Source organism: Nansenia antarctica (genome assembly GCF_963989245.1).
Source record: "Nansenia antarctica genome assembly, chromosome: 11".
Lineage (NCBI taxonomy): Eukaryota > Metazoa > Chordata > Actinopteri > Argentiniformes > Microstomatidae > Nansenia > Nansenia antarctica.
Window position 1 is genome coordinate 9,169,201 of NC_137681.1, and position 27,584 is coordinate 9,196,784.

The window sequence follows — 27,584 nt, forward strand, 5'->3', positions numbered from 1 at the left end:
GAGGAAGAGGAGGAGGGGGAAGAGGAGGAGGAGGGGGGGGAGAGGCGGGGGAGGAGACTGCAGGAAGACTCATCTGTCCCAGTTCTAAGGAGGCCTGGTGCCTAGTAACTAGCCCTCTCCAGCAACACTGACTGCATAATCTCAAAACACATACACCCTCAAACACACACAAGTAGACGGTACATACACGAAACTCACACCGTACGTCACACACATCTACACGCATACACACGCGCGCACACACACACCTTTTTACAACTGTGGAGTTCCTCCACCTGCCATATCTAATAAACTGGAGAGGATCTTAGTGTTTAACGTGTTTCTCTTTCACAGAAAGAACTTGGGTGCCACTGGGACTCAGAGTTTCTGCAGCAAGCCTGGAGGGGGGCGGGGTGCTAATAAAAAGAAAATTAACAATAACAATAATTATCATAATAATATATAATAAAATAAAAGACATTCAAATACAGTAAGATTTTTGCTTGAAAATACAAAACTACATGAGAAAGCATTAAAATCATATTCGTTGATCAGAATAACATTAAAAAAGCTTAAGTGCTCCATCACATAGTCTCTCTCTCTCTCTCTCTTTGCTTTATCCATACATATATATAACAGCCCATCCACTGCCTGGTTACTGTTGCCAGGGCAGCCTTGGGGACCGCAGGCCGGCAGTTGCTCTGAACAGGAAGTGTCCCTCAGGGTGAGAGGCTTAGAGCGCCGCGCGTCTTAGGACCTTCACACATCGAAGAGGGGGGGGGGGGAGACAGGGGACAGGTGGACGTCTCTCATTGGCCACTCTCCCAGGAAACCCAAACATGGTCAAGGAAGCAACACCCCCCTTTATCACAACCCTTACTCTCTCTCTCTCGCTCTCTCTTTTTCTCATCGCGCCATCTGAGTCACGCCATCTGAATGCTAAAGTGAGGAATCTCATGTGGCCGTTTCTGTATGGGTCCGTTTCTCCTCTGAGCTCCACCGCCCCACCGCCCCCCTCTAGTGGAGACTCACGGCACAGCGCTCTGCAGAAAGCCTGAGGGTTGTCCTTCTGCAGATCCTCTGTCTCTTGTCCCGTGGGAGAGCGCCGCATACACAGAGTCTCTGAGTCCTTCTGGATGCAACTGAATGTCTGTGTGTGTAACGGTGTGTAATTATGTATAGTGTGTTGTCTGTGTGTGTGTCTGTGTGTGTGCATAATTACAGTCATGGACAAAAACATTGGCACCCCTGCACTTCTGTCAGATAATGCACCACTTCTCCCAAAGAATTGTTGCAATTACAAATGCTTTGGTATTCTCATGTTTATTTCTTTTGTTTGCATTGGAACAACACAGAAAAGCGGAAAAAAGCCAAATCTGTTATCTCCGGATCCTGGGAAAAAAAAGAAAAGAAAGAAGATCGCTATCTAGCGCATCGATTTAGCGCATTGCCGTGGATTTAGCGCACCCCTCCGCTACACCCCCCCCCCCCCTCCCTCCTCCTCCTCCTCCTCCTCGACAAAACATGGGCTGGGCTAAGCCCCCAATGTTACCAAGAATGCCTCTGCAAAAACAAAATTATTGGCTTGGCTTATCTTAAACATTTGAAGAAATAATTTTATTTCAAGCATGTAATGCTTGATGCTCATTTTAATTTCAATTCACCTGTGGCAAGTTACAGGTGCCGGCAATATAGAAATCACACTTGCAACTATTTAAAATGGAGAAATGTTGACTCCTTTGTGTTGCGTGTCTGTGTGTACCACACTGAGCATGGACAAGAAGAGGAAGAGCCAAAACAACCTCAAGGCTACAAGTCCATCTCCAGAGATCTTAATGTTCCTAATATGTCCCATTGTGTGCAACGTCATCAAGAAGTTTACAGCCCACGGCCCTGTAGCTAACCTCCCTGGACTTGGACGGAAGAGAAAAATCGATGAAAGATTTTTCGATGGTGGATAAAAGAAAAAACCGTGATCAACTTCCAAACAAATTCAAGCTGACCTGCAGACACAGGGTACAACAGTGTCAGTTCGCACTATCCGTCACCATCTGAATGAAATGGGACGAAATGAGACAGACTGGAGTTTGTCAACACTTGCTACTAAATATTAAGTTCAATAATTGTATCCAGTGCCCAAAAAGTGTGGAATGATATCAGATTTGGCTTTTCTTCCTCTGCTTTTTTGTGTTCCAATGCAAACAAAAGAAATAAACACGTGAATAACAAAGCATTTGTAATTGCAACAATTTCCTGGGAGAAGTGGTGCATTATCTGACAGAAGTGCAGGGGTGCCAATATTTTTGTCCATGACTGTATGTATAGTGTGTCGTGTGTGTAATTATGTGTAGTAGGAGTTAAGTGTGTGTAGTTATGTTTATTGTGTGTAATCTCTGTGTGCGTGCGTGTGTGTGTGTGCGTGTGCGTGTTCAGTTGTGTTGCAGCGTGTTGGACTCTATGGGCGGTGCTGAGTCGTACAGAGTGTCTGTATCGTGGGTGGGCTCTCCAGCCAGTGTGCAGGGGTTGGACAACGTTCCTGCTCCACAGTCACAGAAAAACCTGCAACAGGACAGAGACACGGGATTAACTAAGAACATGACAAACCACATGGAGAAGGAGGGAGGGAGAGAGTGTGAGAAAGAGAGACTCACCTATCATGCCGTATAAATTCCACATCATGCCCCTGGTGGCATTTCTTAATGCAGTTCACACAGATGGCATTTCTGTCTGTCGTATTGCAGGTGTGACACCTGGAGGGAGGGGCATATAGAGGTTATGTAGAGGTCATGCACAGGGTAACTAGGGTGGCTGTGTGTGTGTGTGTGTGCACTTACAGAAAATCACACAGAGTCACGGACATATGTGCATGTGTGTGTGTGTACCTGTAAAAGTCGTGCATGGGGTAACTGGTGTAGCTGGAGATCTTGTAGAGACACTGCCCTCTGCTCACAGCCTTCTCTATGGCATCCTGGTTGTTCATGATCTTATTATCTGGGAGAGGAGAGGAGAGGATCAGTGGAGGTCCCATGCAGAACAACGGCACAGGAGGATTTGATACCAAAGATACCCAACACTGCAGGGGTAAGCATCAACACTCTCTGGAGAGCTATACAATGTTGGTCATGTGTCTAAAAGGAGGGAGAGAGGAACAACTTGAGTCTAGCTTTGCAGTAATACATCTAATCCTCAGTACTACATTAGCCTAGCCTCAGAACCACATTAGCATAGCCTCAGTACCACATTAGCATAGCCTCAGTACTACATTAGCATAGCCTCAGTACTACATTAGCATAGCAGTCAGTACTACATTAGGATAGCCTCAGTACCACATTAGCATAGCCTCAGTACCACATTAGCATAGTCTCAGCACTACATTAGCAGTAGCATAGCCTGAGTGTTGCCTACCTTTCATGGTGACGTTGACCCCCGAGGCGAGGAACAGGCCTCCAAAGCGGTTGTTGAAGATCTGGTTTCCCTCCAGCGTCGCCGTCGCGTGGTTGGTGATCTCGATGCCTGAGGCGGAGGAAATTACATCAACACGGGCCGACGGTTGAGCAGATCAAAAGGGCGTTACTATTGAGCAGTCACCCAATGTACACGTGCCGATACGTCAACAACCGGAACACTGACCTGCTGCGAAGCCGTCGAAGATGCGGTTCTTTCGAAGCACCGGGTGGCTGTTGGTGCTGATCAGGACTCCGGCCTGGGCGTTCCTGAAGATGTCGTTCTCCTCCAGCAGACCTGCGCACATGAGGGGGGTCAAGGCCAGGCTAAGGCCTACGTGTGTGTGTGTGTGTGTGTGTGTATGTAGAGGCGGCTGAGGCGCAGGAGGTAGAGCCGGTGTCTAATGATCGCAAGGTCGGCGGTTCAAACCCCGGCTGGCCACATGTCGAGGTGTCCTTGGGCAAGACACTGAACATCAAATTGCTCCCAATGAGCGGGCCGGCGCCTTGCATGGTAGCTTGTCGCCATTGGTGTGTGAATGTGTGTGTGAATGGGTGAATGAGAAGCCATTGTAAAGCACTTTGGAATAAGGTGCTATAAAAGTGCAGTCCATGTGTATGTATGTGTGTGTGTGTGTATGTATGTATGTATGTATGTATGTATGTTGCTGGGTGTGTGTGTGTGTCACCTCTCCCTCCGTTGAAGATGCAGATTCCTCCGTCTCTGCCGTCGTGGATCTTGTTGCGCCTCAGCGTGGGGTTGCTGTCCGTCTTGATCCACACCCCCGCCATGGCGTTGTCAAAGATCTCATTGTCCTCGATGAAGCCCAGACCTAACACACACACACAGTTTGTTTTATTTTGGTATAAAAATGTCTGGTTGAAAAACACACTAACAGCTTTATTTCACACACTAATGCGCATACTGCGTAATCGCAAGGTCCCTGGTTCGTTTCCAGGCAGGCGACATATCTTGCATATTATCCCTCCTCTCTCTCTCACCCGTCCTTCCTGTCAATTTCTACCATCTCTATCCCAATAAAGCAGAAATGCCGTAAAAACATATTTAGAAAAAGAAAAAGAAATAAAATCCTGACCTGAGTTGTAGACCAGAATGCCTCCATTTTGTCCTCCCCAGATCTTATTGCGTCTGATCTTCGGGTTGCTCCCCGTCCTGTAGAAGATGAATGTGATGTTCGTCAAACGTGACTCACAATTACTGGGTTTGTATGAGTCCTGTGAGCCCATAACACACACACACACACACATGCATACACACATTCGACTGTCGGGTCAGAGCTGGACGTACCGTATCTGCACGCCGGAGTACATGTGATTATAGATGTCATTGTCCTCCAACACCCCGTGGCCGTTATCATAGAAATACACCCCCACCTGAGAGAGGGATGGAGGGGGAGAAACGTTAGAAGAAAACAGCATAGATAAGTGAAAATAAAAAGGGCAGTCAAGCAAGATGTGATGCCTGCTCAGGGGGAGACAGAGACAGAGACAGAGACAGAGACAGAGACAGAGACAGAGACAGAGACAGAGACAGAGACAGAGACAGAGACAGAGACAGAGACAGAGATAGAGATAGAGACAGAGACAGAGACAGAGACAGAGACAGAGATAGGGATATAGAGAGACAGAGACAGAGACAGAGACAGAGACAGAGACAGAGACAGAGACAGAGACAGAGACAGAGACAGAGACAGAGACAGAGACAGAGACAGAGACAGAGATAGAGATAGAGATAGAGATAGAGATAGAGATAGAGATAGAGATAGAGATAGAGATAGAGAGAGAGAGAGAGAGAGAGAGAGAGAGAGAGAGAGAGAGAGAGAGAGAGATAGAGATAGAGATAGAGATAGAGATAGAGATAGACAGAGATAGAGAGAGAGAGAGAGAGATAGAGATAGAGATAGAGACAGAGACAGAGACAGAGACAGAGACAGAGATAGAGATAGAGAGAGAGATAGAGATAGAGATAGAGATAGAGATAGAGATAGAGATAGAGACAGAGAGATAGAGATAGAGACAGAGACAGAGACAGAGACAGAGATAGAGAGAGAGAGAGAGAGAGATAGAGATAGAGATAGAGACAGAGACAGAGACAGAGACAGAGACAGAGATAGAGACAGAGACAGAGACAGAGACAGAGACAGAGACAGAGACAGAGACAGAGACAGAGACAGAGACAGAGACAGAGACAGAGACAGAGACAGAGATAGAGAGAGAGAGAGAGAGAGAGAGAGAGAGATAGAGATAGAGAGAGAGATAGAGATAGAGATAGAGATAGAGATAGAGATAGAGATAGAGATAGAGATAGAGATAGAGATAGAGATAGAGATAGAGATAGAGACAGAGAGAGAGAGAGAGAGAGATAGAGATAGAGAGAGAGAGAGAGATAGATAGAGATAGAGATAGAGACAGAGAGAGAGAGAGAGACAGAGATAGAGATAGAGATAGAGATAGAGATAGAGATAGAGATAGAGATACCTGTTTGCCGCTGTGGATGCGGTTCCTGCGGAGGACAGGCGTGCTGCCGGTCGTCACCCAGACCCCCGCCAACGTGTTGCTGTACACCTCGTTCTCCTCGATCACCCCCTGGCCCTTCTCATGCTGAAAACACACGCACACACACTCTTCCATCAACAACCAGCAGTCTCACAGGCTGTGTGTGTGTGTGTGTCTGTGTGTGAGTGAGAAAGAATGTGTGTGTGTGTGTGTGTGTGTGTGAGAGAGAGAGAAAGAATGTGTGTGTGTGATAGAAAGAATGTGTGTATGTGTACACATGTTTGTGTGCGTGTGTGTGCGTGTGCGTGAGTGTGTGTGTGCGTGAGTGTGTGCATGAGTATGTGCGTGAGTATGTGCGTGTGTGCGTGTGAGTGTGAGTGTGTGTGTGTGTGCGTGAGTGTGTGCGCGTGAGTACCACGTAGATGCCGCCATGCTGTCCGTCGTGGATCTTGTTGTGTCGTACGATGGGACAACTGTTGGTTCGGATCTGGATTCCCGCCAGAGCGTTGCCATAGATGTCGTTGCCCTCTATCAAGCCCCGGCCATCTCCAAATATGTACACGCCTCCTTGGTTCCCGTTAAAGATAGCGTTGCCCCTGGATACGGAGAGAAAAAAACACAAACCATGAAAGTCACAAACGGAACCCTACAATAGTCATCATTGAACAAAAACATTTAGGACGAAAGAGTGAACGCGCGTGTGTGTGTGTGTGCGTGTGTCACACATATGTACCGTATTGTGGGGTCGCTGTTGGAGGTGATCCACACTCCGGCAAAGTTGTTGGCATAGATCTTGTTCTCTATGAACTGTCCCCTTCCCTTCTCGTGGACGTAGATGCCTCCCGTCTGGCCGTGGTGGATCTCACAGCGCACCACGGTGGGGTTGGCGTACGCCTTCACCTCGAAGCCTGCTATGCGGTTCCTATGGATGTTACAGCTCTCAAAGTAACCCTGAGGGGAGGAGGGGGGGAGAGAGAGAGAGAGAGAGAGAGAGAGGGGTTAGGCGAGGGTGGACAGGGTTGCTATGTTTGAACTATGGTCTAGGAATTAGAGGTTAAAAAGGTGAGGGAGGGGAGACGTCACGTGACCTACGAATGCAGTGGTCGGAGAACTCTGAAGGTCTCACCAATCGGCTCATTTTCAATATTTAGTAAGGTTATCTACTCAGTGTTTTTATTTTATGAGTCAGAAACATTAGCAGACGTCATGAAACAAAAAACAAGGTGGCTCAACGACCCAAAAAATACATCGGCAAAGTGCAAACAGTCGGAGTTCAGCACCTCAGACGCTAGCAATTTCGACAAAGTCATTGAGCAAGCATTAGCTAAGCAACAGGCCGTTCTAGAGGCAGTAGTCACACAGGCCGTTCTAGGCACTATCGATGGGGTGAGAATTTCTGTTGACAACCTACAGAACAATACGGCCGCTCACATGGAAACAGTCAAGGGTCAAAACACTGGACTGCGTCCAGGCTGATACAAGACCCTTGATACGTGAAGTGACCGACAACACCTCTGAACTGGATAAGATGCGGTTAAAAATGGCCTCGCTGGAGGATCAAGAGCAGAGGAACAATGTGAGGATCACAGGACTTGCCGCTAACAGGAGAAGGGGGCAATGCGATCCCCTTTTTAGAAGACATGCTACCCCCAAGTGGATCCCATCACATGGCACTTGGCAGATCCAGATGGAACGTGCTCACAGGATTTACAGTCCAAAGAACGATAGCCAGACCACCGTGATATTTACGGTTCTCAGGGAGACGAGGAAGAAGGACGCAGGGAGGACCGTTCACTTCTACACCGACTACAGCGCATTCACGGACGAGAGAGGGAAAGCTTATTCAGACGTGATGAAGGAGCTGTACCAGAGAGGCATTCCTGCTTTCCTGATCTACCTAGTCTCTTTGAAGATGACTTAAAAAGGCGAGCAACGCACATTCACTTCAGCACGAGAGGCTGCGCAGCTCTTGAGAGAGAGACGGGCGAGAAGCCAACACCAGCAAAGCACCGCAACCTATTCTCATGGCTGGGGGGTAACAGGAAATGACACCTGAACACCCCCTTGTGGCGCAACAGAAATATCATGTCAGGGAATAAGCCTTTTGAATCAGCAGCGTGGTCCTCCAAGGGGGTCAATCATTTTGGGGATATATTCGACTCGGGGGTCTTATCAGTTTCCAAGAACCAGAGGACTTGTGTCAGCCATACACTCACAGCTTCAGTACCAAACACAGAAGGACCTACTTTTGATTAGGGCTTGGTGTAAGGACGAGGACATAAACTGGAAATGTTTTCGGAAGAACATATTTCATTCGTCAAAAAACCCGAACCATTCGTTTATTCATTTCAAGCTGGTTCAAAAGGCATACCATACACCACTTGTAAGATTCCATTATGTAACATGCAGCTAGCCATAACCGTGACTTGTGCTCGCTCAATATATCTGGAACATTTAAACACATGATATGGGACTGCCCAGAGGTCTATAACCTTTGGAGGAAAGTGGCATTAATTATATGATTGGCAAGCCTGTACCCCTGGAACCAATTCCTCTTTTACTTAATGATGATTCATGCATGGACTTTACTAATGCACTTTACTTAATGACGATTCATGCATGGAATTGAATGAAAAACAACAAAAACATATGTCTCGCTGGCCGAACTGCAACCAGAAAACCTATAGTACAGCGTTGGCTGCCACCACAGAAATTGTACACTCGAAAATGTTTGGAATACTTTCAAGATGTGGTCATGAGAGAGCTGTCCACGGCCCTGGTAAACACCGCCAAGGCCACTATGTACGTGGGACAGCTGTAATAATACACCTACTGAACAACTAGACCATACCTCTGTATTAATAGTGTGATTCTAAACTGAGATCGGGGGGGGGGGGGGGTTCTGTGTATTGTGATGTATTTTGTTGATTTTGCGTAACAATTGTTCACAAAAATGAGAGGAGTGGGGGAGGGGGGCATTACCATGCCGTGGTCGAAGGTGAACACTCCCACGTCTCGACCATGGTGGATGTGGTTGCGTCTGATGATGGGGTTGCCGTGGTTTTTCACCCAGATACCCGCCAGTGCGTTGTTACTGATCTCATTGTCCTCGTAGATCCCCTGCAAGAGACACACGGTCAGACCAAGTGTGTCTGTATGTATGTGTGTGTGTGTGTGTGTTCACCTGTAGGTGGACAGAGGTGTGTTATGTATTCGATTGATAGTGCCAACAGTATACCTTGTTATTCGCATGCGTTAGGGGGCGCTCTAGGCACCCGTTGAGTGTAACTGGTAACTTGGTTAATGATGCTAGTAAAGCAGTGTTAAAACGGATACCAATGTCTCGACCTGCGTTCATGTGTGGCTCTCTTACTAACCAGTGTATCTATTATATTATATAGCCAACATAATAAGGTGGATGCGTGTTCACCAGTACTCAGACAAGGCGTAAGCCTAATCCTGGACTAAAAAGCATCCTCAATGGAGATTTCCCACTGCAAGTGTGATTTAATCCTGGACTAAGCTTAAGCCTTGTCTGTGACACAGGCGCTAAAAGTGTTTACATGAGTGTGTGTTCAATGAGTGTGTTCAATGAGTGTGTGTTTACCTGTGCGTGGTCTGTGATGTACAGTCCTACGTTCTCACAGTCACTGATGTTGCAGTGTTTGATGGTTGGACACGCCCCCTGGCCACTCACACACACAGCTGAGCCCACTGCAGAGAGACGGAAAAAACAAAACAAACAGTGTTACCCAACATGCCACACTGCAGAGTGGATGATGCAGTGTTGATGGGGTTGCAGAAAGAGAGAGAGAGAGAGAGAGTGTGTGTGTGAGTCGTACGTGTATGCGTGCATGAGTGTGAGTGAGTGTGAGTGTGTGTGTGTGGTGCACGTGTGCGTGTGAGAGAGTGTGAGTGTGAGTGTGAGTGTGAGTGTGTGTGTGTGTGTGTGTGTGTGTGTATGCGCGTGCGTGTGTGTGCGTGCGCATGTGTGTTACCTGTGCAGGTAGAGCGTATGATGCAGTGGTCTATGTTGGGGCTGCAGTTGACGGTGATCTCCAGACAGTGGTGGGCGTTGTGGTGCTGAGCAGACTTGTCGTCGGGGTTGAACTGGGGGATGGAAGGGGGGGTCACAGGTCATACAGGCGCCTGGTTGGTCCTCACCAGCCATTGACTGACTGGACACCAATCACATTTGTCAGGGACTACAAAAACATGGTTCTCCTCGATATGTACGACATGTCGTTCTTTCTGTTTTCTGAGTGGGGCAATCCCACTCATATTTAGCATTTTATTGGATAGAGAGAGTGAAGATAGACATGAAAGTAAGGAAAGGAGGGCATATCAACAGGGCATGGGCCAGATTCGAACCCATGCCAACATGTGTGCACTGTAGACCGTGGTGCTAGACCACTGGACCACCCCAGGCCACACAACATGTGTGTTCTAACGGATACAGAGGGAGCAGGATAGGAGTAAGAGTTATGGAGGATGATGAACTGATTGAACCCTTCCGCCTCGGACAGATGGAATGAGAACGAGACAAAGCGTTGTAGGAGTATTCCTGCGGGGCGCTTTGGAGAGGATCTGAGACAGGAGGTCGGAAGGAGTGTAGGGATGGTCAGTGATTCTGGGGGCGGAACAGCATGTGTGTGTGTGTTTACCCTGATGGTCATGTATCCCACATAGGCGTCCTCCGATCCCTCCATGAAGACAAACGTGGAGTCTCTGGTGTTCTCTATCACGACCTTATCAGCCACCTTACCAGGAGCTACACACACACAGAGAGAAAGACACATTAGTACACGTGTGTGTGTGTATACACACACATATACACTTAATGTCACTTACCAGATGCATTTATCCAAAGCGACTAACAGTACAGTGAGTGCATGCGTTTTTCGCTCTACCCACTGAACCACGCGGGAGTGGCGTCAGGGTGGTCAAGGACGGGGGGGGACGTACCTGCTCCTATCATGGTGATGGGGGACTCGATGTAGATCCACTCGTCTGTGTAGATGCCGGAGTGGACGAAGATCAGGCCGTCGAAATGAGCCTCCTGCACCCCGCCCAGCGCATCCTCTATGGTGTCGTAATACTGCATGACACACACAGACACACACACACACAATTAAAACACAACATACTGGGCTAGATGTGTGTAGTTCAGAACGTTACGTATGTAAATCCAACTTGACCCCTTTGAGATTTTTCTTTGTGTCCAACTCGGTAACCATCGGTGGAAGTGTAATGTATCTGTCATGTGGCTGTATCGGTTAACATCTACCCGCGTACACACTTGGACCCTTCCCCATGAGAAATGACATGAGACGCCTGTAGGGCTGTCTCCAGCCGTCCCAGTGTGAAGCTGTCGGTGTGTCTTACCAGCATGTTCTCCCGGCCTTTGTATCTGCCTGGGTTACTGTAGAAATGCTCTGCAAAGCCAGGCTTCACATGGGCGCCTTTATACTGCAACAAGACACAAACAGTGTGTAAATAACACCATCTCTCACACACACACACACACACACACACACACACACACACAACCATCCATCAATCACGCACACACACACACAACATTGACACTCATCAGGGGACTAATGGAGTAGACGCGTGTCCCTCAGGCCCCCGCTACGTTTCATAAACAACTCTGTTATGGACGCAGCAAAGTGAAACTGACTGTCTTTTTTTCCTTTTATATACATTTAATGCCAAGACAACCGGAAAACGACATCGAAATCAGCCCAAAAAGACAAGAAGAGGGAAGGAGACGAGCCCCACGCCACCTCTGTTACTAACATGGCCGCTCTGACCAAGCTACTGGAGGAGCATAAAGTAGTCCTCTCTATAGAATTTAAATCGGCCATAACAACGCTTGAAGCGAAATTGGACTATGTCACAGACCATGGTCACCGCCTGACCTCCCTCGAAGCTAACGCCAACCCGCTCAGTGACCAATTGGAGGCTAAATGCGCAGCTATGGAGGAATGCTGAAGGCTAAAACTGTCGACCTCGAGTCACGCAGCCGCCGCAACGACATAAGAATAATTGGCCTACCAGGTTGGGCTACCTTCAATTGACTGTACACAACCCATGGCCTTCTCCTCCAAATTGCTGGTGGAGCTTCTCAGCGACAAGCTGCACCCTTCGCCTCCGGAGCTTGATGGTGCCCACAGAGCCCTAACAGCCAAACCAACCCCTGGGAGTCGGCCAAGAGCACTAGTCTGCATGCACCACTACAAGTCGAAGGAGGCGATCGTCCCGGGAGGCCCGAAGGAGGAGAGGCGAGCTGTCCTACCGGGGGAAACATGTGACGATCTTTGAAGACTATTGCCCCGAAGTCGTTGAGCAACGCACAGTGTTCCGGGAGGTGATGTCGGCGCTTTATCAACGGGGGTTTAAACCATCAAAGACGGAGGGAGAAAGAACTTTGCGTTTGAGGACGCCAAGACTTTCCTTGCAACACAGCATAACAACGCATCGTAGGGAAGAGCGGTAACTTTAATAATAGTGGCCGAAACTTGGGGCAAGTTTAATGTTTAACGCCATCGTACTAGCTACTTCCTAATGTTCCCAGTTTGAGTTGCTTGTTTGTAGAAGAGCTTTGTACTTTTATTGTTGTCATGGTTTAATGCAGGGGTCCCCAAACTACGGCCCGCGGGCCGAACACGGCCCGCCCCCACACGGCCCTTTGGACAATGTCGCCCCCACACACTCTCAACAATGCCAGAAACATATCTTGAAAATTAAACTTTAAATATGTTTTAATCATATCATATCTGTATTTGATATTAAAGGTTGGCTTTCAAATTACAATTTACCTATTTTCATTAATAACATTATTAGTTAGTTTCACCCGCCCACAGAATGCGGTACATTCAACGTTCCATAGTGAACGAGCACGGATCTATAGCAGGTGCACGCGAGCTAGAACGAAAATTCAGAGAGATGAAAAATGGCCAAACTTTTCAGGTAAAGAGAAAAGTTGATTCAGAATGCAGGGTTTTTAACCAACAGTGCACAAGTGATTATTATTGTTAAATGCAAAGAAGTTTGTCAATAAATGTATGAATGTGGTCGCGGAGGAGGTGTGTCCCGCGGTGAGTCTGTCCGCAAGTATGAATGAATGGTCTTTATTATTGTCATTGCTACAGTACAGGTACCAAACAACGAAATTTAGGAGGGGTGGCTCCCCTGGTGTTAGGAAAGAAAAAAAAAAAAACTTTAAAAAAACACTTTAAAAAAACACAAGGGAAGGAGCTGGTTTACATAAATAAAGGCTATGTACACTATCCACTATACTATACTTTACAGATAGACGACTAGGGTTGTCATATTGCACATAGTGTTATTGCACATTTATTTAGAAGTGTCGCAGTTTGCAGGCTTGAAATGTACATATTTGTGCCTCAGCACTACACCTGATTTTTTCAGTCCAGCAGCTGCCATCAATCCGTCCAGACTGTCCAGGGCCCAGAACCTAGGTCTTTGCTGTGTTCAGGGCCTGGACGGCCCTGGGGTAGAAGCTGTTCTTCAGTCTGTTTGTCCTTGCGGCCATGGTCCTGAACCGCCTTTTCGAGGGCAGCCGGGTAAAGTGTTCGTACCCAGGGTGGGTTGGGTCCCTGGAGATCTTGGAGGCCTTCCTGAGACAGCGTGTGTTGTACAGCTCTTCCAGAGAGGGGAGGGGGGCGCCGGTGATCTTCTGGGCTGTTCTCACGACTCTCTGTAGCGCATTTCTCTCCGCGGTTGTGCAGCTGGAGAACCAGTTGCAGATGCCGTAGGTGAGGATGCTCTCCACTGCGCCGCGGTAGAAGGTCACCAGTATCTCCTGCTTGCTGTGTTCCTTCCTGAGGACTCTCAGGATGTATAGCCGCTGTTGTGCCTTCTTGATGGTGGCTTTTGTGTTGTCCTTCCAGGACAGGTCATCCTGCATGTGCACCCCCAGGAATCGGAGGGTTGAGACTCTCTCCACGCTCTCTCCGTCGATGAGCAGGGGCTGGATCTCGGACTTTTTCCTCCTGAAGTCTACGATGATTTCCTGGGTCTTTGACTTGTTCAGCAGCAGGTTGTTAACCTTGCACAGCTTGCTCAGTTGCTCTACCTCATCCCTGTACGCCGCCTCGCCCCCCCCGAGATGCATCCCACCACGGTGGTGTCTAGGGATGCACCGAACATTCGGCCACCGAATGTATTCGGCCAAATATCGCAAAATAAAGCACATTCGGTATTCGGCCGAATGTGTGAAAACACCGAATGTTTACCACCGAATAGTGGGCGTGTTTTGATGATACTTGCCAGGTCATTCTTAGGGAAGAACTGACGATGAGTGAAGGGAAGTCCAGGGTAGATGTAGACAGAGGGTTGATTGGGAGTGGAGACAGAGGGTTGATTGGGAGTGGAGACAGGTGTGCAGGTTTGGCTGAAGATCTAATTAGCGGGGACAAGCCTCAGCTGCGGCGGAGAGCACGCTGTGCTCGAGCTGTGGGGGCGGGGGAGGGTGTGTGAAGGCCCAGCCGTAACACTATGTCATTGAACCATACGGACATCAATACTTAAGCCACAACATACAGAATTATCAAAATCCTGTAGCATCTCTTTAAAGAGAGTTCACCTAATTAGTTAACTTGCAATCTTCCAAAGTATGTTGTAATAATATTATCATGGCACATCATTCTTGTTAACACAAGTCATGAATAAAGCTTCGGCCTACATTGATGAAAGATTTTCTTTCAGCAGCTATTCAGGGAAAACAAAAACATTTAATTTGACTGATTTATTTTATTTATTGTGCTTTGTTGGTATAGACTGATGTCTGCTGGAATGTTCAATAAAAGTTATTTTTTTTCAATCTCAATTTCTTTCTTTGAGAAGCATGAATAAAAAGCAAAATGTATTTAGTTTATGCAATGATCAAATTAAAAGCTGCCGATACACATTCGGTATTCGGTATTCGGCGAAGTGTTTCCTTAAATTCGGCTTCGGCCAAGAATTTTCATTTCGGTGCATCCCTAGTGGTGTCGTCTGCAAACTTTACGATGGAGTTGCTGGGGTGGACGGGGGTGAAGTCGTAGGTGTAGAGGTTGTAGAGGATGGGGCTTAGCACGCAGCCCTGGGGGGACCCAGTGCTGAGTCTGAGGGCTGTGGAGGTGTGGGGGCCCACCCGCACCCTCTGGGGGCGGTCGGTCAGGAAGTCCTTGATCCATGCACATATAGAGTGTGATAGACCCAGGTCTAGTAGTTTGGTCACTAGCCTGTCTGGAAGGATGGTGTTGAAGGCGGAGCTGAAGTCCACAAAGAGCAGTCTCGCGTAGCTGTTTCCCCTCTCCAGGTGGGATAGAGTGGCACCAGATGAAGGAGAAAACGAAATAATTTTACCGATATGTTCATGATCTGTGTCAAGCAGGGTTTTTCCTGCATAGAGAATTATGTGGCGGCCGCCTCAGTCATATTTCTAGCCGCCTCCAGCTCTCAACAAAACTCTGACGGTCGTATTTTCTACAAGCGCTGCACTCGGTGGATTCCTGTCATTTCTAACTGCAATTGCGGCATTGCGCCGACGTGATGGCGGGGGCGCTGTTTCGCAAATAAGTTAGCTTTCGTGTTGATTTATAGTTGATGTTGACTGCTCAAGGAGAATACATATTTGAAAGTACAGAATGCCTGAGAGCCTTATATTGCATTATATTACATTACATTTTAAATGGTCATCTGGTGCCTGAATATTGTGTTTTCCTTTACATAAATAATGACATTTCCACCATAAATTGATGCAGAAAGGGCACAAATTGGTGCATCTAAATTCACCAGAATGCAAGAAATTAAGTGTTTGATGCTCGTTTAAGGACCCCCAGACAGCCCTGCTTCATGGGTCCCCCTGTGTATGATGACGGTCCTCCCTCATGTATCAGACTGTAAAACTGATTATATTTCATTGACATATCACTATAGGTATAAATTCCATCCAAATTCAACTATTTAGACTTTGTTTGCATCCACATGTGCTCTCCTGCGCGCAATTGCTTTGCGCAACCGCCTCCATTTCACACCGTTCCACTCCGTTCCATATTATTTTATGTTAGAGACCGACCCAGGCCCCCCATCACAGAAAGGAAAAATGATGTGGCCCTCACAGAAAAAAGTTTGGGGACCCCTGGTTTAATGTATGTACATACACAGCAGTGTTTCCTCTATATGCATTTATTGGTGGCGGGCCGCCACGAATGAATTTCCTCCGCCACTAATTGATTGTCCACAAAAATAAAAAATAAAGAATAATAATCCACCTCTGAACATTTTAGCTGATTAAAATATATCTGATCCTAGATCAGCGCTATAATGGATGTTGACTAAAAGTGCACCTAAATCCACGCCCATCTCTCTCTAACCGCTGATCCAAAATCAGATTAATGACATTAAACATTCAGTTGACGACGTGACACAAGGGCTACTCCTGATTGGTCTAAATGTGAACCGGCATGAGAACCGTGCAGACTCAACCATCCCTGCTCAGCAGTCTTACCTGCCGAAATGCTCGGGCGCCTGTGTTTTCTCCTCGCAAATAACGGGCTAAAAGTCACCGGTAGTACCATCTAAAAGATACAAAAAGCTGATCTAGCTAGCTAGGTGCACAAATAAGATATCACGTTAAATAACTTCGAAAAATTAAACGAAAACAGCGACAGATGGATGGATTTTTCAAGAAAAAAGATGGCCCAGACACTTCAAACATTGCTGAAGCTAGCAGTGGCTATGAGCGATCCGAAACTGCATAAACGTTTATGGCGGGGGACCACCACCACCACCAGCTACAACTACAGCGGGAGAACAAACAGCAGCTACTGTGCGCTGTGGTATGTACACCAACATATATTACTTTCGTTTGTTACTTTTATTTGGACTTTAAGACCACTTTAATTCATGAAAAGGTCCAGAGTTTCTTGTTGCAAACGGAGGAATGACAAACAACAGGTGCGTTGAAACCAACACCCAATCATGCCAGGACGATGGCTAATTTGATAATTTTGATAGACATGATAGCCATCACATCTAGTTTAAAAACTGTCGCAAGTTGAAGAACTCGCGCAAGTTGGAAATACTCGGAAACTTTCGCCAAGTTGGAGATACTTTTCCTGTTGTGTTTGAGACGGAGCCAAGACTGCTCGTTTGGAAGGACATTTGGTACATGCTGGCATGTCTAACCCTAACCCTATCCCTAACCCTAACCTTAACCGTAGCACCCTAGCACCTAACCCTAACCCTAGTTTTCCCTGTGTTCCCACATGTACCGTAACATATATAATATATATATAGTTTCTTATTCTGAGACACTTGTACCAATACGGGACTTAGTCCAATGCTGGCTAGAAGCGTATGGATAGTTTAGTAAGAGTTAGGAAGAGCTTGCAACTGTTATCTATCTGGGATATGGTTAGTTCTTTTTTTTTCTTCCTTTCTTCTTTTTAGTGCTTTCATGTTCTTTGAAGGCTATCGGGAGATGGGGAAGGGACAGTTTCTAGCTTCTCTCTGGAAACGTTGTAGGGAAAGTAGTTTGGAAAGCAAGCTAGGTATTATCCATTTTCCCCCTAATGCTACTACATGGAGTCTGCACTACATATCTTAATATTGTGAGTTGGAATGTCAAGGGGTTGAATCACCCAGTTAAGAGGAAGACAAGTATTCACCCATCTTAAGCAGTTTAACACAGATATTGCCTTTCTGCAGGAAACGCATCTGCGTTCTCCAGAGCATTCCAGAATTCTGGCAGGCCGGGCAGGGCAGCACTTCCATTCTGATTTCCGGGCCAAGGCGAGGGGGGCCTCTATCCTAGTAGCTAAACATGACCTCTTCAAACCAACCAAAATAAGAACGGCAGATTTGTAATTGTCTCAGGGAAACTATTCAACACAAATGTCATCTCGGCCTGCCTGTATGCCCTGAACACAGATGATGCCAGATACTTCGATCGTCTGTTTTCTCATCTTCCTGACCTGCGTGGGTTCACACTACCAAATACTTGGGGGGGGCCTCAACTGCTGCTTAGATTCGGTGTTGGATGGATCTTCCACCAAACCTGGGGCAGTGAGCAATCTTCCTCGCTCATTCAGTCTTTTCTCTCAGAGTATGGTATTTCAGATATACGGCGATTCCTTCATCCTAAAGAGACAGTATTCATTTTTTTCCAATGTTCACCACACATACTCTAGATGAGACTATATTTTGTATTGATAACAGGCTAATCCCTCAAGTTTGTTCTTGTACATACCAAAGTATTGTTATTTCTGATCCTGCCCCTATTGTGATGTCACTGTTACTCTGACACTCCACAGCCCATAAGGCACGGCCGTTTTAATTCAACCCTACTTTCTGACAATTTATTCTTTATGCCTGAAAAAGGTCTATGACCGAAAGCGGGCAACAAATTAATGATTTTTGCACAGATGAGTGTGCAGATGCTGCTTTTTTCACTCTATTTAATACTCTTCAGCTCCAGCACCTCAGCTAAGTCTGATAACGGATGAATGGTGTTATTTTCACTATTTTGATTGACAATGAATTTATCAAAATATATAGAGGAACAAATCAATTATTTTCAATAACACTCCAAATGTCTCTGCTCTAGTGGTCTGGGATGCACTCAAAGCCTACCTACGAGGGCAAATTATATAATTTACTGCAAATAAGCAAAGACACTCTCAAAAGGAACGATTAGACCCATCATCTAAAATCCTAGATATTGATAAAGAATATGCATTAACCCAAATCCCAGAACAGTATAACAAAAGTAAAACAACATTTTACCTCCTCACTACTCACCAAAGCAAAACCTTTCATTAAAAAGCAAAAGTACCCTATATGGACATGGTGAAAAGAACATGAAACTGTTAGCTAATCAACTAAGAGGATGAAAGGCTAAGCAACTTGTGTCAGATGTCACTGTTGATCCCATTAAAATCAATGATGCATTTAGAGATGTTTCTACTCCCAACTATAATACACCACTCAATTTGATGGGAGATTAAATGACAAATAACAGCTTTCTTGATCCTCTGCCCATCCCAACTATTCCCCCAGATTTGGTGAAGAAGCTGGAAGCACCTCTAACCCAAGCAGAAATAGCCCTAGCCATATCATCAATGCAATCTGGAAAATCCCCAGGCCGGATTGGATTTCCAACCAAATTCTTTAAGAAGTTTTTGGAGCTCCTCTCCCCACAATCAATTACCGCTTTATCTGAATCCTTCAACTGGGCTCAATCCCCCCATCTCTAAATGAGGCATGTATAATTCTCATAGCCAAGAAAGGGAAAGACCCTGCAGAGTGTGCCTCGTACAGACCCATCTCGCTTTTAGACACAGATGCCAAGATTCTAGCAATGGCTCTGGCGCACAGATTAGAGGAGGACATCCCCCAAATAATAACAATTTATTAGACAGGCTTCGTTAAGAATAATCACTCTTTTTTTAATGTCTGACTTTTTAACTTACTGTATTCATCCTCTGAAAAAGTTCCTGAGTGCATTGTATCATTAGACGTGGAGAAAGCGTTAGATTGTGTCGAATGGAGGTATTTATTTACAGTTTTGGGAACATTTGGATTTGGGTAATCGTTCATAGCTTAGATTAAATTATTATATGAATCTCCCACTGCAACAGTTCAACATAATAGTACAGTTGCACTTTTGTGCAATATGACAACCCTAGTTGACTATCTGTGCAGTATAGTACAGTGGATTGTGTACATAGCCTTTATTTATGTAAACCAGCTCCTTACCTTCTTGTGATTTTAGTTTTTTTTTTTTTTTTTTTTTTTTCCCCTTTCCTAACACCAGGGGAGCCACTCCTCCTAAATTTCGTTGTTTAGTACCTGTACTGTAGCAATGACAATAAAGTCCATTCATTCATTCATTCATTCATTCATTCCCAACCTTTTGCCCTGGGCCGTGGAACCCGTCAGGGTTGCCCACTAAGCCCAATCCTCTTTGATCTTGCTATCGAACCGCTCGGGTATTTAGCTTCCAGCACAAGTTCACCGCTCAACTACTCTCTGACTAAATGAATAGACAACCCGGTTGTGTGTCACACCCTTTAAGTGTGGGCCCAGTTCAGGAGGCCTTTGGCTATGTGGACCTCGCCCTTCTGAGCTCTGTTGCTTCCAATCATCTTTCACGACTCAAGTCTTTCAGGATTGGCACAAGGATCTCATCAGATGGTTTAAAGACATGTTCAAAGATAACCGTTTTATCTCATTCGACCAACTGTCTGAGAAATACGATTTACCCAATCTCAATATTTTCAGGTCAGGCACTATGTACGCTCTATTTTACCGTGTTTTCCCGAAGAACCTGACGGTAATCCTGTTGACACATTTCTCTCTTTTGACCCGCTATCCAGAGGTGCACTGTCCACATTGTGGAAAGAAATGTCCATGCTGACATGTCCACCTCTGGACAGCATTAAAATGCCTTGGGAGCATGATTTAGGGCATGCACTGGTAACCAAAGGGATTCCATCCCCACATCAACACACAAATCGTCACTCTGACCAGACACTGCCTAGTGCAATTTAAGGTGGTTCATAAGGGGCACATGTCTAAGGTGTATGAGCTTCTATCCTGATATCACCCCCACTTGCAACAAACGCAAAAAAGCGTGATTCTGCTCAAGTGGAAGGATGCTGCCCCGCCCACACTCAGTCAGTGTAACATACATAACAGACATAATGTCCTGCCTTCATTTAGAGATGTTGCGCTTCTCAGTCAGTGGCTCTGAGAGGAGATTCTATAAGACCTGGGGACCCTTTCTGACATACTTTCATAACACCCAAACTAGGGATGCACCCATACCACCTTTTTACTTACATTTGGGTACTTGCCGATACAGAGTACCGATACCGAGTACTTAATAATACCATTATAGTTCTAACAATGACTTTGAAAACATGTTTTATCTTCATCAGCTGTTCCTCATTTTCTGACTGTAACCAATTAAATATGTGACAGGGTCTGGTGTTTTGTTCCCCAACCCAATTTACAGATTATGAAAAGTGCAGATTGTAAGCTGTTAAATGACGTGTCATACATTTAAATTAGAAAATAGTTGAGATATGCTTAATTTGATTTACACCGTACCTTTATGCTAGCAGTGCTAGCTCTTTATTTACGTCCACTCTCCAAGCATGTACAACTCTGACTGAACTCTTTATTACCGGCAGGTGCCATCGCTCTCAAGAATTAAAGTGACACCTATAGGTCGATGATTTACACCGTAAATCAAATACCGGAGAAGATCGCTCTTAATCAAAACAAACGCGTTTGCTACCATTGCGTTGGTAGCTAGTTAGTAGTTAACTAACAAAAGAAATCGCTATGTAACATATGTTACAGCAGCTGGTGAAAGCGGGAACAACTCGGCAACCGACCAAATGTTCAGACATTTATTCTGAAAAATGTAAATAAATGTCAACGTTGTTGAAAATCAATCACACACTCGCTAGTCAAGCCAAAATATCGCAATGCAATGGATTCTGTGAGTAATCCCCACTACCACCTAGTTAGTGTAGAGTAGTGGGGATTACTCACCGAATCCATTGCATTGCAATATTTTGGCTTCACTAGCAAATGTGTCATTGATTTTCAACAACAGTGATATTTATTTCCATTTTTTTGAATAAAAGTCTAAACATTTTGATTGGTTGCCTCTTCCACCAGCTTCAGTCAAATATAACTGCATGTTTAGCAGATTACAACATGCTGATAGAACATTAACATGCTAAAAACACATTACTACACAACTAGATGATCACACAGTCTTTGTTTTTGAACAGTCCTACAACTTAAGTTTGTTTACAAGCCACGTATCACTAACACTCACCGGAGTACAAATCAGGAAGACAGACGATACAGTGAATCAAAAACAACCTGACTTGGCTGACAAATAAGTATTTAGTGATCCTAAAACTGATATTGAGTGGACACTTCAAAACTACGTTTGTCATTTTCACGATTTTAAGATTCCCAACTTGTTTCCGACCTCTCTTCACCAGTCCTCGTCACATACACAGCATTAAGCAGAGCATAGTGGTCAGTAGCCTTTTGTCGTCATCATCGCTTATCCTATGCTTATCTCCAAAGTGCTGACATTGCTCCTCCTCTGCCGACCTGCTACGAGAGGTTACATTACCGTATGGTTCTATCGGGAGCGGATGTATCCGAGTAGTTTTACAAGTACAAATGGAGCACAGCATCGGGTACGAGTACTGGTATCGGTGCATCCCTAACAATGACTTTAAAGAAACATGTGTTATTTTCATCAGCTGTTCCTCGGGGTGGGAATCGAGAACCGGTTACAGTTGATAACCGGTAACAAATCTTTCGACGCATCGGCATCAACAACATCCGAGGTTATCGATTCTCTTATCGATGCCGGCATGTTTTGGGCATGCGCCGACAGCCTCGTGACAGCGTCTTGCTACTTGTAACATCTGTAAAACTATAATTTCAAGTAAGGGTGGAAACACCAGCAACATGCTAAAACATCTTTCGACGCAACATGGGATAAAATTACAGGAATGCCATGTTTTTAACACGCTACGCAGGAGTGCCACTGCTTCCCAAGCGAACAACACGTCCGTCTCTGAGGGTAAATATCCTATGCTAATAAATTAGCGCCATGCAGGCAGGCTTACCGGATGTTTTCTTTGACTAAGAATCCCTAAATCAAAACGAATGCTGTACAAATATTCTCCCATTTTATCCATTTTAAATGTTGACAGACAAACTGTTGGTACAGATAGCTCAGAAGCTACAGCCAGCTGCTCGTATTTCATATAGGTCATATTTGTTTTCAAAGTTATATACTTTTAAGAAAAGGACCATTTAATCTTAGTTTAGAACAAATAAGACTTTGTACAACTCTGACTGAATTCTTCATCTCGGACTTATTACCCGCAGGTGCCATCGCACTCAAGAACTATAGCGACACCTATAGGTCGATGATATATAGAGCCGAGCTATAATTACAGACCATTTTATTTATTTTCCTTTTTTAAATGTATTTATGTTAAAATGTTATGTTCAGATGATATACATGGTGTTCAGAGACTCGAGATAATAAAACAGCTGCGTTGATGCTGAAAACCTGTGTAGGGCTACTTCTTTCCCACACAGAAAATTAATCAGGAATCGATAAAGAACCCAATCGATAAGCAGAATCGATAATGGAATCAGTATCAATAACATCTTATCAATTCCCATCCCTAGCTCTTCCCTCACTTTCTGACTATCAAAATAAATATGTGACAGGGTCTGGTGTTTGTCCTCAAGAAGATGATGAAAAGTGCAGATTGTAAAGCTTTCAAATGATGTGTCATACATTGAAATCTGAAAATAGTTGAAGAAGATATACTTATTTGAATGTCGGTACACCTCAAACCAAATACCGGAATAAATCGCTCTTAATCAAAACAGACGCGTTTGCTACCATCGCATCGGTAGCTAGATAGTAGCTAACAAAAACATTGTTTAGCACATCACAACATGCTGATAGACCATGAACATGCCAAAAACACATAACTACACATAATTACATGATCACACAGTCCTTGCTTTTGAACAGTCCTAAAACATACATTTGTTTACAAGCCACGTATCACAAAGCAGGAAGGCAGACGATACAGCCAATCAAAAACAAGCTGAATTCGCTGACAAATGAGTATTTAGTGATCCTAAAACTGTTTCATCAGACCCCGTCACATATACAGAATTTAGCAGAGCATTGTTTGCAGTGTGGGACGTGTCTACTCTACAAATTTTAAATGCTACTTTTGTCAATAAATGCTCTACTCTTATCCTAAAATACCTCCAAACTGCTGACATTCCTCTGCCTACTGCTACAAGGTTATGTTACGTTGCCACAAAGTGGTATTGGGAGCGGAGTTTACGAGTACGAGTAAGGGTACGAGCAGAGTATTAGATAGTACGAGTACTGGCATCGATGCATCCCTAAATCAAACAATATAACATGTTATGCATTCCAGCTCGGCCCTTAATATAAAAAAACAACACCTGACTTTATGGAAATAGCTATTTATTGTTATTATCTTTTTTATATCTGTATTTTACTTACATTTTATTTATCGACTTCTAGACACTGCCTCACTCCAGATAATCAAGGGGATGGGGAGGTGAGGTTGAGCTGTCTTATTTTACAGTCTTACTGCTAACGTTGTCATTGTTCTTTTTATATAATACACCCAACCAACAACACTATAATACATATGACACTACAATGCTAGTCTTAACCACAATCAATAACACACACAGACACACACACACGTACACGCACACAGACGCACACACACGCACATGCACGCACACACAAACTTACCAATTGCTGGAAGCTCTCCTTCCAGGGGTTAGGCTGTTCGTGATCCTCAGGGCTGACCTGGAAGAACTTGCCCGGCTCAGGGTGCATCATGGGACGTGTGTACTCAAACACCTCCATATACAGCCGCTTCCTGGAGGGGGGAAAACGAACCAGACACAGACAGTTCACATCAACACCTGCCCCCTAGTCTGCAGAAATAAAAGCGAAAGCAAAAACAACGCTTCAAATGGAATGAATCAATCCCCGACACTCACCAGAGGATGGGGTCGTTGGCGAGCTGGCTGAAGCGTTTGCAGACGCAGGCAGCCTGACAGAGGTCCTGCTCCAGCAGGTAGGAGAAGATCTTCAACACCACCTCATCCGGAAGCTTCTGCTGTAGGTACTGCTCTGCTGGGGCTGCTAATCAGAGACACAGACGACTCAGCGTCAATCCCAAGCTAGCCTCGTGTGTCAGTCGGGCGTCTAAAATCCCCTTTGAGTCTGTCATAATGTGACTTTTACTGTCGGATAGGAGGGCCAACCTTCAGTTATACACCAGTGGACCCGGTAACTGTAAACTAATCCGCTACGCTACAATTAGCAGACATAAGGCCTTGGCTAAGCATCGCAGAACAACTTCAGTACTGTACATTTACATTTTTGGCATTTTAGCAGACGACTTCAAAGCATGCAAAGCAACTTACAACAAATACATTTGACGAAGTGAGTGAATCACTGTTTTACACACAAAACTACTCAATGTACCTGCATACACTTTTCAATTATTCAAGAAACTTACATTTAAATCATTGTGTGCCACACACACACTCACGCTCACACACAGACACACACACACACACACACACTCACCTGGCGGGTCGTGGCTCTTGCCAGACACCCGTGCTCGTTTGGCTCGGTGGCCAAAAGGTTCTATGGCTGAGGTGGATGCTCCCTGCAACAGGAGACCAGACATCAGCAAAACACACACACACACACACACACACCTCAACAACTGACAAATACAAATCAACCATACACACACACTCCTTGACAGATACACACAAATATCGTTAACACAGATAAACAACCCCAGCCATCGCAAACATTCCCTTTGTCTGAGGAGGATTGGCCTGAGCGAGGCGCTGCACAGATGAGCCTACATTAAAAAAAATCACACAATGCATAGTTGTGTGGTATAATAACTGGCGATTTGTAGTTGTAGTGATTCCCATGCAACGCCTTGCTCAGGTCGATCCTCTTGGAAACATGGGGACTCTCTCTCTCTCTCTCTCTGACCTCCATGGGGCTCTTGCTAGGGCAGGCAGAGGCAGAAGCGGAGGTAGAGGCAGAGGCGGTTCTCTTGGGTAGCAGGGACTTGCGGCGAAGCTGGTAGGGGCTATTCTGAGCTCCGGGACCTGACTCCTCCACAACCATCTCTGCTGCTGCTGCTGCTGGGGCTTCCTCATCTGCAGAGACAGACAGGTTGACAGTCATTAACACATAGACACACACACATACATTGATCCACTCAGTCAGCACAATCACATACACAGATAATAGTTCCAAAGAACCATATCCACTAATAAGAGGAGCATAGTCACAATCAAATAAGCAAGGTGACCAGTGACATTCTAATTAACCATTGCGCCTGTGTGTGTGTAGTGTGTGTGTGTGTGTGTGTGTGTATATGTGTGTGTGTGTGTGTGTGTGTTGACTAGTAGCTAGTTATATTTCAGAGCTTTCCATTCAGAGTAGAGGGTATATGATGCGGCTCACCGGTACATACCCAGCCATCACCTTGTCTTGAGATGTCTTAAGAAGATGTCTTAAATCAACCAAAATAAATGCGTGTCTTAAGACGTCTCGAGACAAGGTGATGGCTGGGTATGTAGGACCATGCCATGTAAGACAAAGGTTAGTGATTGATCATGGCAGATGCGTTGAGTTCCCTGCAGCCATGGGGCCCCCCGAGTCGACCTGACATACGTATCCCAAGAAAACGCTAACACTATCCCGCAGCACACACCGGCCCCCCAAACCCTCCCAAACCCCTTCACACAACACACAGATATCACAGTCAAAGGGCTAAAGGCTTAGACATCTCCGTGGTAAAGGTCTGGCTGGTTTTCCAGGTCTGGCTGGGGATCGATCGGCGTACCAAACTCAACTGCGTAGCTCGCAGATCCCGCGGTGTAAACAAACATAGACCGGGGCTAGGTGGGCTAATACGAGGAAAGGCTTGGCTAACATTACACGTACTAGCTAAAGCTAAGCTAAGTAAATCAACGAAACGAGAGCCAGTCAGTCAACAACACGGGTTAATTATAATCAGGCTAGCCCAGAGAAAAGGAATCTGTATCTCTACTGCTGATGGTCAGAAAAAAATAGACTAACCCTAACCCAAGCTATGGTTAGCTGGACTGTTCCACCCCAAAAATGGCAGTTCCCAAAAACGCAACGCAGATTTCTTCCTCCTCCGTCAAGCTCAGTGAGCTAACGTGAAGCTAAGTTTTAAGGCTGGAGGATGCTAAGATAACTACTCAATGTTAGCCCTAATCTATCGCCATCATGTCCCTTGATTTAAACCCTAGAGATCTTTGATTCTTGTTCAACATGGGGCTAGTTAACCTATCTGGGGAAAGTACGCAATACCAGTCAACACCCCCACCCCCCTCCCCGTAGCCTAGCGTCGTTAGCCATACAGTCACTCAAGCCAAACAAAGCGCGGCCTGGCCTGGACACACAGGGCACAGAAGCCTCGGGTTTTCCTAAACTCCTAAACGAAATACCCACACAGTGCCCAACATGCGGAAGCTCGAGAAGCGAGGGTGTAGGGCCATGGGGGTAATGGAGGCAAGCTACAATTCTACCATCTGATGGTTGTTAGCTGGGCTACGGGGCCTGACTACGAACCTCGTTCCCCGTTGTTCCGTTCGGGCTGCACCGGGCGCGGCCTCGACACTCGCCTGGGTCTCCTGTTGGTGGCTCTGACGGAGTTCATTTGGGGAGTCGTTTGTTGTTAAAAAATGAGAAATTGCCTTCCTCGAAAACGTCTACTATCTAGTTTTAACTAACACACGGCCCAAACTGCAACCCCCCCTACAAAAAACACTTCAGCGGGACTGCGTACGGAGAGAGTAGGGTTATAATCCGGGGTGAAGTTCGTGTTTTTCGGGCTGCTCCCCCCTGTGTTGCTCGGTGCCAGATCCGTCTCTCTCTTCAGCAGGAGGAGCCATTAACCCACAGGGGGACAGAATCGCGAAAAGGAAAAAAATAATTCA

The 27,584-nt window shown here is 45.6% G+C and overlaps 1 protein-coding gene across 1 annotated transcript; it reads right to left on the reverse strand.

Annotated features, from left to right (window-relative positions):
* Nucleotides 1-1,513: 1,513 nt before the first annotated feature.
* On the reverse strand, nt 1,514-27,357 carry fbxo11b (F-box protein 11b). The gene is made up of 22 exons (XM_080542054.1): nt 27,217-27,357; nt 25,600-25,769; nt 25,174-25,255; nt 24,579-24,723; nt 24,325-24,454; nt 11,325-11,408; nt 10,905-11,037; nt 10,604-10,710; nt 9,938-10,049; nt 9,547-9,653; nt 8,922-9,059; nt 6,673-6,890; nt 6,355-6,535; nt 5,922-6,044; nt 4,732-4,817; nt 4,520-4,596; nt 4,112-4,255; nt 3,610-3,720; nt 3,385-3,492; nt 2,862-2,970; nt 2,631-2,729; nt 1,514-2,538 (listed from the first exon to the last, which is right to left on the reverse strand). The coding sequence occupies exons 1-22, from the start codon at nt 27,302-27,304 to the stop codon at nt 2,409-2,411; spliced, it is 2,682 nt and encodes an 893-aa protein (XP_080398180.1). The 5' UTR covers nt 27,305-27,357; the 3' UTR covers nt 1,514-2,408.
* Nucleotides 27,358-27,584: the final 227 nt, after the last annotated feature.

What these genes read in the sequence shown, in the direction of transcription:
- fbxo11b (XM_080542054.1), bottom strand. Translation starts at nt 27,304, where the DNA reads ATGAACTCCGTCAGAGCCACCAACAGGAGACCCAGGCGAGTGTCGAGG. An exon ending in GGTCAACGTCACCATGAAAG is followed by an intron (nt 2,971 to 3,384) that starts GTAGGCAACACT and finishes CTCCTCTCCCAG; the next exon opens with ATAATAAGATCATGAACAAC. An exon ending in GAATTTATACGGCATGATAG is followed by an intron (nt 2,539 to 2,630) that starts GTGAGTCTCTCT and finishes GTCCTGTTGCAG; the next exon opens with GTTTTTCTGTGACTGTGGAG.